This window comes from Rattus norvegicus, chromosome 7 (assembly GCF_036323735.1).
Source record: "Rattus norvegicus strain BN/NHsdMcwi chromosome 7, GRCr8, whole genome shotgun sequence".
Classification (NCBI taxonomy): Eukaryota; Metazoa; Chordata; class Mammalia; order Rodentia; family Muridae; genus Rattus; species Rattus norvegicus.
In genome coordinates, this window is record NC_086025.1 from 12233351 (window position 1) to 12244497 (window position 11147).

Sequence of the window (11147 nt, forward strand, 5' to 3'; positions counted from 1 at the left end):
ACTCAACTGCCTCTGCCTCCCCATGGATTAAGTGCTTGTGCCAATGCCACAAGACCTCTGCCATCTGCTTATGGACAAAGGATCATTGTCATTGTTGTTCCCTTCCCCGTTCCTCATTTCTGTCACACTTGTGATTTCCAGGTCCCTGAATCCTGGGTCTGCTTCCTTCATTTTCTCACAGCTCTCTGGTGCATTGGCTTGTCCATCTTCCTAGAAGTTCCTCTTTGGTTTCAGAATTACATGCTTCCTGGTCTCCACTGAGCTCCCTGAGGCCCTTCTCTGTCCATTGCTGGGTTCCCTTCCCCCTGAGTTTTCCACATGACCCCACTGGCACCCTCTCCTATTTTCCCTCTCCCGTCTTTCTTGAAGCTTTCTCCTTATCAAGAGGACCCAAGTCCTAAGTCAGCCTTCAGTTCCCTCCTTAGATGACTTCCAAGTTCACATCTCTCTGGAGCTGGGAATCAAGATTTGGAAAGCTTCATGATTGTTTGTTGCAAATCTGGGGAGGTGCCTGCACAGAGCTCGTCTTAATAGGCTGTGGTAAATTAGGGGCCAGGAAGAAAATTGGGTGGGATGAAATTAGCTCTAAGTTCACACCTAACTGGAATGGAGGATGAAGGAGTGTTGAAGGAAGGGAGAAAAAGGAGAAACAGATGACTTACCTGTAGGAAAAAAATCCCATAGAGAAAAGATACACACCTGCAGGAGAGAGCGGAGAGTGAGAGTGAGTGATCAGATGAAGGAAATGGACAAAAATCATAATTATGATAAAGAAAGAAGCACACACACACACACACACACACACACACACACACACACTGAGATCTATCACTCTAATTGTCTTCTTCTGCTATTACCTACTACATCGTTCACTGTCATCTACCTATGTTGTCTATCATGTGTCTGTCTATATATCTTCTGTATATCTGTCAGTAGTCTATCATCCATCTGTCTATCCTCCTCCTCCTACTCAATCCCTCTATCAAGTAGTAAGTCACCTATTATCTACAATTCAGACTGTGTATATGAACCTCTCTCTCTCTCTCTCTCTCTCTCTCTCTCTCTCTCTCTCTCTCCCCATTTATTGATCCTTCAATTATCTATAACTAGGTCACAAAACAAATGAATGAGAAGAGTGGTGCACCAGAGAGAGGAATGTAGATGTACTCGAGGGTCCAGAAAGGGACACATGTCGTCGAACTAGGGACTCCTCAAGAGAACTGGGATGAGTGGTCCAAGCAGGAGGGTTAGAGGGATGAGGATATTTGGCAGAGGTCAGGAGCATCCAAGAGGCCATGCATGTACTGAGTTCAACCTTTTCCATCTCAAGATCCAGAGCAATGAGGAAGGCATGCAGCTGGTGACTGAAATGGGCCAGACTTTCCGAGATGTCCATCTCATTTGGCTAGGACCCGTCAGCCCTGTGCTGAGGCTTGTTGACCCTGCATTTGTTGCCCCTCTGCTCCAGGCCCCAGGTATCCCTTCTAGGATCTCAACCATTGATTTCTTCTCTGTCTCTTATCTAAGCTCTTTCTATCCCTGGATTGATCAGGGGAGTAGCAGATGGGTCTGTCCCTGACAGTGGCCATGTCTCTGCGGCTCACCTGTTGAATGACTTTAGATAACATCCTGAGTCTCTCTTGATGCTGAAATCTGAGCTGTGAGTGTTAGAAGCTCAACACAGTGTGACCTAAACCCATATTAGCTGGGAATCTACTTGGAGGTAGAACACTTGCCTACCATAAGCAAAGTGGTAGGGTCCATACTAGAACTGGGAACAATGACCTATCTTTTTGATGAAACTTTTTTGTGCCTCTATGTGTATGGCTGTGGTTGTGGGTGCATGTGTGTGTGTACATGCATGTGGAGGGCAGTAGACAACCTGAGGTGCTATTCTTGGAACTCTATCTACCTTTTTTAGACTAGACAGACCTCTTTCTTCCCTGGAGCTCGCCCATTAATCTGGATTCTCTGGCCAGTAAGCCCCAGGGATTCTCCTATCTCTACCTTCCCAGCAGTAGCAACACAATACAGACATTTAAAATATTTGTTTTTGAAGCATTTATTTACTTATTTTGACATTCTATGTAGCTCTAGCTGCCCTGGAGTCCACTTTTTAGGCAAGGCTGGCCTTGAACTCACGGAGACCCACCTTTGTCAGTCTCCTGAGTGTTGCTATTAAACGTGTGTAGTACCATGTCAGAATTTATTTTTATTTTATGAGTGTTTGTTTATATGTATGTATGGATAGCACATGTATGCAGATTTCTCAGTGACCATAAAAGGGTGTCAGATACTTTGGAAGCAGAGTTACAGGTGGTTGTGGGTGCTATGTGGATGTATGAACTAAGCCAATATATTCTGTAAGAGCCATCTTCTACTGACCCATCTCTCCATGCACAGGGATCTTTAAGTTGTGCTTCATTCATTGTGTTGTGATCTGAGAAGAGAGAGAGTCCACCCCTTCAAAAATGACATAGCATCTCCTTTGCAACCAGCAAAGTGGACAGATTTCCCAGAGCTCAGCTCCAACCCTTTGGTCACAAACTCTGTCTTACCTCTGAGATTCTAGGTTTCTCTCCTTTTCACGTCCTGCATTTCTCCCTCACTATCGACCCTCTGTGCTATTGGGTTCAGAATAAAGACCCCGAGTTTAATAAGGTTCTTTGGTGTCGGTCTTACATTCCTTTTGGTACTTCCTTGCCTGGGAGTAGTTAACTCAGAGTAGCAATCTATTATCAATGTACGCAACTTGCACTATTTACAATGTGTAGATAGAGATTCCTTTCAAAATATGCAAATAGGTCTGTATGATCCTATGTAGAACAGAACAACGTAGTGCTTTTTGACTTACAATCTGTCCTCAGCGACATTCACTAGTATTCCTGTAAGATGTGTATCTCCTAGGTGAAGAGTTGACGTTGTGAGAGGCATGTAACATAGGTGAATTTTCCCCCACCTCCCTAATTTGGTAACTCTTTGCTGCCACAGCCATTTTGAATAGAAGTGACTGAAGCTGGAGACAATTTGGGTCAGGGATGGAATGCAGAGAACTGAAGGGAAAGATGCACCAGAGTCCAGAAGGGTCAGCTGTGGCTGATGGGCCCTGGGTAAGCCTTGTAGCTAGAGAGCTCAGAAGCAAGTCTTCTCGGTAGGCACATGGTTCTGAGAATAGAGAACGATGTGTTTATAAAAACGCAAATATAGTGGGGATATGTTCTATTGAGGTGTGGTGAGGTGTGTGGGAAGGAGGTGCCTCTGTGGGGCCGTGCTGAGCCATCACTTCTCCCTGAGGAACCAGCTTCATGATGGTATAGTATAGAAGAGTTTATTTATGGCATGGAGAAGGCAGTCAAGAGGGTAGGGGAGGCAGAGAGAGGGGGGGGAGGAAGAAGAAGAGGAAGAAGAGGAGGAAGAGGAAGAGGAAGAGGAAGAGGAAGAAGAAGAAGAAGAAGAAGAAGAAGAAGAAGAAGAAGAAGAAGAAGAAGAAGAAGAAGAAGAAGAAGAGACGTAGAAGCTGTCCATCAGCACATGCAGGGAGAGGCTGGAGGGAAATGGGGAGAGAAGGGACAAAGGGGGAAGAGGGTAAGAGAGTAAGGGAGTGAACAGGGGGCAAGCAGCTCCTTTTATAGTGTCAGGCACACCTGCCTGTTTCCAGGTAACTGTGGGGCAGAGCTTAGACAGAATGCTAACAGGGAGGCCCTTAATTCTGATCACTTAATGCTTAGTATGGCATCGAGGAGAGAGCTAGAGGGGTCTGTGACATATCTAGGACACTTTTAAGACTTGAATGGGACCATATTTAACTGCTAATAGAGGTTTATCTGAAGTCACAGTCATGTCATGTCAGACTGTTACACACTGCGTTGTGGCATGTCAAGGAACTGCATGTGTGTTATTTATGACAGGTCATGATACCATGTGCCCCTTTCATATGTAACAGGATGTGTCAGGATATGCCAGAGAGCTGCAATTGACAATGTGTTCTAGGTCTTGGCAAAGGCCTGCAGACTGTAATAGTTTCAGAGCTGGAAGACATGGTTGACCATGTAGTAGAAATGTGCAAGTGTATTGAGGAATGCTGTGCTCAGGTGACCTCTGCTCTCCCTGGTGCTGCAGCGCTGTCTGGTCCTCCCTTACTCCTTCCTTTTTCATGGTTCCTTTCCCTGTCCCCTTCCTGCTTTCCTGCATTTGGAGGGGAATTGGAAAGCCCTGGGGATGGGAGTCCCCACTCTTCCTGTAGTTCATCTGACTTTCTCTTCCTGGCCCCAGATTGTCCTCCTCCATGGCAGCTTTGGTGGCCCCGAAGGACCCGACTTTCTTACACTTCCTGAAGCCCTGGCTTGGTGAGTATGTTAGGCTGAGGGTCAGAAGGCACCTTGAGGTCAGAGGAAGTTTCCCCCTGACCTTTGCCCCCTGACATTCCTGCCTTCCCAGGGGATGGGCTATTTCTGAGTTCTGGTGACAAGTGGAGCCGCCATCGCCGTCTGCTGACACCTGCCTTCCATTTTGACATCCTGAAGCCCTATGTGAAGACTTTTAACCAGAGTGTGAACATCATGCACGTGAGTTCCTCAAACCTAGGGTTCCTCAAACCACACAGAATATTGCAGAAAAGAAAATGGCTTCAGGCTGATGGAATCTGATGGTGCGGTTCTGTTCTGTGGTCTCGGGGACATCAGTTTTCTTCTCGTGTCTCAGTTTCCCCATCTTTAAAGCGAGAATAGTAATCTGTACTTAAAAGATGATCGGGATGGTACCCTGGAGTCCTGCTCCTAGCATGTGGATGAGTTCACAACAGATGAGTATCTACTCTTCTTCACAGGATCCCTGGAAAGTCAACCAAAAGTTGGTGTTGACTACAGAAGTAGGTCTTTCTGTGTAGGGCACTGGTTCAGACTTCATTGCCCTACAGCTGGCCATGGTGACACACTTCTGCCTACCTGTCTGGGGACACTCCGTAATAAAGATTGTTTATCATAGGCCAGTCCACGCTTCATCAACAAGACCTTGTTTCAAAAAAAAACTTAGATCCTAGAGAGAAGTTTGTTGGGAAATGGGTGAATATGGTCAAAATCTATTTAAAAACTAAACCAAACCTAAGGTCTTATATAGAGCTGAGTTCACTCTGGTTGTCAAGCATGGAAAATCCTCGTTTTGAAATGGAGAAAGCAGAAACTTTACATGGACTCACTGTAAAGACTGAGAATCGAGGACTTATAGAAATCTGAAGCTCCTTCTAGAGCCAAGTACAATGATGATCACCACTAACACTTAGTGAGCACCTTCTGCATATGAAATAATGCCAGTTCCATGGTCTACATTGGTTGATGTAATTTCCATGTTGCTATGTTGTTGAGATGGTATGACTGTCATATTATGGTTGATTAAACGAAAGGTCAGAGAGGTCCAACCACCTTCTCCCAATTTACAAAAAATAAGACTGCATGAAAGGGAGGGAGAACAATGCAGTGTACTTTATGGGTAATAAGTCATGTCATTGTAGTTGTCCTGGAAGACTTGGCCAACCTCGAAGGCAGCAAGCTGACCAAGGATAGAGATAGAATTAAACTCCAGACTTCCATCTCCTAACCTAATGTCTTCATCTGCTACAGTAACATCTTCTGCTCCTGTCAGAGTTATGTTTTCCCTGGTATCAGGGCTCTTTTCTGGTGTTTAGTGTTGAGAAGGAGCTCAAGGATCAAAGGCTCATCCCCATCTCTGTTCTTTCTCTGGTCAGGCCAAGTGGAAGCATCTATGCCTGGAAGGCAGTGCCCGTCTGGAAATGTTTGAGAACATCAGCCTCATGACCCTGGACAGTCTGCAGAAATGCCTCTTTGGCTTTGACAGCAACTGTCAGGAGTGAGTCCCTGTCTCAGCCGTGGAATAGGACCTTAAGACAGCCCATATGTTTTTCTTTTCTTTTCCCTTCCATCCCCTTCTTTTCTCCTTGACAGGGTCCCTGTCTGTAGTCTCCTTTGAAATTCCCTATGTAGAGCTTTTGATCTTCCTGAATTCACCTCCTAATTGTTGGGATCACAGTCAGGAGCTACCATTTCCAGAAAGTGGCCAGATCTGAAAGATGTTGAATGCTCAACCGGAAGGGTGTGAACTCCATCCTGAGTCTCCCAGAGCATAAGAGAAGGTGTCTGTATAGGAGGGTGGTTCCTAGTCACAGTGACCTTGGGCAATCTAATCAATACAAGAGCATTGGAGAGATACAGGATACAAGGGACTTGGAGAGGAGGGTCTGAGCCTGAGCAGAGTTACAGCAGGGGAAGAGGAAGAAGAGCAGGAACAGCTGCTGAGTGAATGAGGGGATGAAATGATGCCCACATATACCCAGGGATCCCTGTCAGGAGGCTACTTGTGGGGAGCAGAAACAGAGTTTGTATGTCATGGCTGCCCTTTCTTGGATGGATCCTAATCCTGGGACTCTGGCTGGAGTTTTACTGTGTGCTAATTGCTTCCTTTCTCCTCCTTGCCCTGCAGGTCTCCCAGTGAATACATTTCTGCCACCTTGGAACTGAGTTCCCTCACCAGAAAAAGGTCATATAAGCTCTTCCTGTACCTGGACTTCCTGTATTACCGCACTGCTGATGGACAGCGCTTCCGCAAGGCCTGTGACCTGGTGCACAGCTTCACGGATGCTGTCATCAGGGAGAGACGTCGACTTCTCTCCAGCCAAGGCGTTGATGAGTTCTTGGAGTCCAAGACTAAGTCTAAGTCTAAGACTTTGGACTTTATCGATGTACTCTTGTTGGCTAAGGTGGGCTCCTGTGGGGTGTGGGTTGCAGGAACCCCCATGGTCAGTGTTAGACAGAAGCTGGACTTGACCAGGAGGTATTGGGGAGTTACAGACCGTGCTTCTGAATCTAGGCAGCACACAGGGGTCCATTTTAGCTGTGACTCTTGAAGGCTCTGCTGACAGAGCAAACAGTGGGCAGGAAGTGGAAGAAGAAACCAAGCAGCTGTGGGGACGACAGAGGAGGCCCCTTGTGTGCACAATGGGCATCAGACACTGTGTTCTCCCTCCTGTCTTAGGGGTTCGTGACTGTGAAGGGACACCATGACCAAGGCAACTCTTATGAAGGGCGTTTAATTGGGGCTGGTGCACAGTGTCACAGGTTCAGTGTATTATCATGGAGGGAAGTGTGGCAGTGAGCAGACTGGAGGAGTTGAGAGTTCTACATCTTCATCTGAAGGCAGCCAGGATGAAACTGTCTTCTGAACTGGGTAGATCTTGAGCATAAGGAGGCCTCAAAGTCCATCTACACAGTGATGCAGTCCCTCTAACAAGTCCATGCCTCCTCCATTAAGGCTACATCTCCTAATAATGCCACTCTGTATGACCAAGAATTCAAACACATGGGTGGTCAGAACACCGCCTCAGACACGGTATGAATTGAGGGTCGTGTTTTATCTTCAGGATGAACATGGAAAGGAGCTGTCAGATGAGGACATCCGGGCAGAGGCTGACACCTTCATGTTTGGAGGTGAGAGTCCCTGTGTAGGTCTTACAGAGGAGGTGTTGTGGGGAGACCTAGAATCCTTCCTTCTTTCTATCCATTCCTTTTTGGAGCCTTACTGTCTGGAGTCAAGTAACCCATTGTGCTGAAACAGGCCAGAGACCCAAATCTGCCTGTCTGTCTACCCTTCAGGCCATGACACCACGGCCAGCGCACTGTCCTGGATCCTGTACAACCTGGCAAGCCACCCAGAATACCAGGAGCGCTGCCGTCAGGAGGTGTGGGAGTTGCTGAGGGACCGAGAGCCTGAGGAGATTGAATGGTGACTATGGTAGTCTCTGCTGTTATAGCTTCTGGTCAGCATGGTCAGTGCTGCATTTCTTACTGGGTGTGTCTGTCTAACTCAGTCTGGCTTACAGAGACTTAACACCTTTGCCCAGTTTAGACATCTTCATTTAATTAATTACGCCTCACATGGCAAATTACGGTTCATTATGGTTCATTATGGAGTTTTCAAGGCCAATCTGTTTTTCTTGATTCTCTTCCTCCCACCTCGGGAATTTCCTTCTGGCTTTTGTATCAGTTTTCTCTTCGTAATTCATAGAGGACACCTCCACTTACATCCTTGTGAAATCCCATGGTGGACCTTTGTGTACTTTTAGTGACGTTTTGTGTATCTCAAAATACCAGGGGTGCTCTTCCAGGGGTCCTGAGTTCATTCTGAGTAATCACGTGTCGGCTCACAGCCATCTGTAATGGGATCTGATGTCCTCTTCTGATGTCTTAGCAACAGTGAACTCATACGCTTTAAATCAATCAATCAATCAATCAATCAATCAACTCAAAACTCAATATCAATGGAAGAAAGGATTTTGATAGCCTCACCATGAAGAAATGACAAGTCTTTGGAATAATAGATATTTTCATTAACTTACCGTTTTAGTGTTTCTTATGTTTTGAAAGAATCCCTCCTATATTTGGAGGGGCCAATATTTTTTTGTTTTGTTTTATTTTTGGATAGGGTCATACTGTGTAACCCTGGCTGACCTTGAACTCACTGTGTAGATCAAGCTGGTCTCCAACTTATAGAGATTTGCCTGCCTCTGTTTCCCAAGTGCTGGGTTTAAAGGTGTGCACCATTGATGTGCAAGCATTTGTTTTATTTATCTATTTATTGAGACAGCTGCTTGCTTGGGTCATGACAGCCTCCAACTTACTCTTCAGCTGAGACTGAGTTTGACCTCCATCTCCCTGCCTCCACTTCTCCAGTCCTGGGATTCTTTGCCTGGGTGTATTTAATCCTTTTTATTGCCAATTGCTAGTTTTCTTAACCTCTTCCTCCTAACCTCGCTCCAGCAGTGTGTGGACTTTCTTCTTGTGCCTGCCTCAGGCTTCTGTCCCACAGGCCTCATCAGTAACTTAGCTTTTCAGAAAATATTTTCATTTTTATTACTGTGGTTTTGTAACAAGTTTTAGTAAGTGGTAGGTGGGCCCTCTTTTATTGTTAACATAGTTTCCTTTGCATGGACTCTGGCTTTAACTTTAGTGGCTATTCATTCTTCTAAGCAGAGTAAAGTTGTTGACTGGGGATGCAGTTAGTGGTGGACATTTGCTTATTATTCAGGGCCCTGTGAAAACCAGTTCTGGGAAAGGATTGTCAGGCAGAGATTCACACACACACACACACACACAGACCACACACACAGGCAGACAGACACATGCCCACACACAGAGACTGACAGAGAGACATATGCCCACACACAGACACACAGAGAGACAGACAGACACACACAGACAGAAGACAGACACACTTACACACCGACACATGCACACACACAGACACACAGACTCCACACACACTCATACACACACTCTCACACACACAGAAACACACAGTCACAGACAGACACGTGCACAGACACACTCACAGGCATACACACAGAGACACCCACTCACACACACACACAGACACCCATACACTCAGACACACAGACTGACAGGCAGATGGACGGACACACACACACACACACACACACACACACACACACACACAAAGACACACACACCCCTCATGTCTAGGCAAGCAACATTAGTTACCTTCATCAGGTCTCAATCAGAAAAGACCTCAAAATAGACAGGAGATTGGATAGGAGGACAAAGTGGTTTTAGCCGATGTGGGAGATGGATGAGAGAGGAATGGTGGGTGAGTATGATGTATATACATTACATACATGTATGGAAAGATAAAAATGCATTTTCAAATGACAGGAAAACCCAGCTAAGGCTTATTGGGTAGTATTAAAAAATGTTAATATAGAATAAGTAGCCGGGAGGTGTTGGTGCACACCTTTGATTCCAGTATTCTGCAGGCAGCGGCAGGCAGATTTCTGTGTGTGAGGGCAGTCTGGTCTATAGAGTAAGTTCTAAGACAGCTGTAGCTACACTGAGAAATAAACAAACAGAAGTTACACCTTTATAATGCTGGACCATTCCTCCACCGCCTCTCTGCTCTTGAGTACATAGACTCATTTAAATAACCTCTTAGGCCTTTAAGAATTTTCATTTCTGCATTTATAAAAATTTTTATTATATAATTGAGATTTGAAGTAATATCTCCTGTAGCCTAGGTTGGCTTTTTATTACTTATTCCTGACTCTCCACACGGCCAATTTATCAAATGCAGGATGCCTTTGGAGGGGTATGCTTTAATTAAAATATTTCACATTAAGCTCCCCACTCCCTGTGCTTTTCTGATTTGGGGGGAGGGTAATCTTTGATCCAATGTCCTGGATTTCAGTTGAGCCCTGTGACATCAAAACCTGGGAAGTGGAATTGAAACACCAGGAGTTCAAGGGTGTTCCTAGTAGCTCAACACAAACAAACAAAGGAGCCTGCAGACATCTTTGATTCATCTAGAATATGATTTGTTACAGGACGAAGCATGAGAGGCAAGTGGTTATAATCCAAACGGATGCCAGTGAGGCTGAGCCAAGTCCTGATTTTCCTGACTAATTGTGTGCTGTGTTCCTTAGGGACGACCTAGCCCAGCTGCCCTTCCTGACCATGTGCATCAAGGAGAGTCTGCGACTGCACCCTCCAGCTGTAGACCTCCTGCGCCGCTGCACCCAGGACATTGTGCTACCTGATGGCCGGGTCATCCCTAAAGGTGCCCTCAAAATCAGGGGTGAAGGGAGGAGTCGATGGGACGCATCTGAGTAGGGTGATGGTCCCTAGGGCAGATCGGAGCTAGTACTGACCGGATCCTCCTACCCAACAGGGAACATCTGTGTCATCAGCATCTTTGGTATTCATCACAATCCTTCAGTGTGGCCAGACCCTGAGGTAGGTGCTGCTCCAGGCATTTCTGGGACCTGGGGAGTGGGTGTGGCCTAAACCTGGAAACAAGCTGTCACTTCTGTCTCCCTGTCCACTCCTCTTCTGGGGCTAGCTGGGCGTGCGCAGAGAAGCAACCTAGAAACCTCATCTTGTCTCTCCCCTCAGGTCTATGACCCCTTCCGCTTTGACCCAGAAAATCGTCAGAAGAGGTCACCTCTGTCTTTTATTCCCTTCTCCGCAGGGCCCAGGTGAGGCCAAATGGCTTGTGGTGACGGGTGGATTGTGGGGCTGTCAGTTGGTGGAGTTTGGATGGTTGGGTTCTAGGTCTCCTTCCCACCGTCT

The 11147-nt window shown here is 46.3% G+C and overlaps 1 protein-coding gene across 2 annotated transcripts in view; it reads left to right on the forward strand.

Annotated features, from left to right (window-relative positions):
• Window positions 1–11147, forward strand: part of Cyp4f37 (cytochrome P450, family 4, subfamily f, polypeptide 37) — a 39297-nt gene that overhangs the window by 10266 nt on the left and 17884 nt on the right. Inside the window, exons 3-12 of one of the 2 annotated variants that reach the window (XM_039080045.2) lie at window positions 1331–1475; window positions 4293–4346; window positions 4438–4565; window positions 5741–5862; window positions 6493–6769; window positions 7430–7496; window positions 7662–7791; window positions 10502–10635; window positions 10747–10811; window positions 10971–11053. In XM_039080045.2, coding sequence (XP_038935973.1) covers window positions 1331–1475; window positions 4293–4346; window positions 4438–4565; window positions 5741–5862; window positions 6493–6769; window positions 7430–7496; window positions 7662–7791; window positions 10502–10635; window positions 10747–10811; window positions 10971–11053 — 1205 coding nt within the window. Of the gene's footprint in view, window positions 1–1330; window positions 1476–4272; window positions 4347–4437; window positions 4566–5740; window positions 5863–6492; window positions 6770–7429; window positions 7497–7661; window positions 7792–10501; window positions 10636–10746; window positions 10812–10970; window positions 11054–11147 lie in introns of both variants that reach the window. The other variant, XM_039080046.2, reaches the window with a different exon arrangement.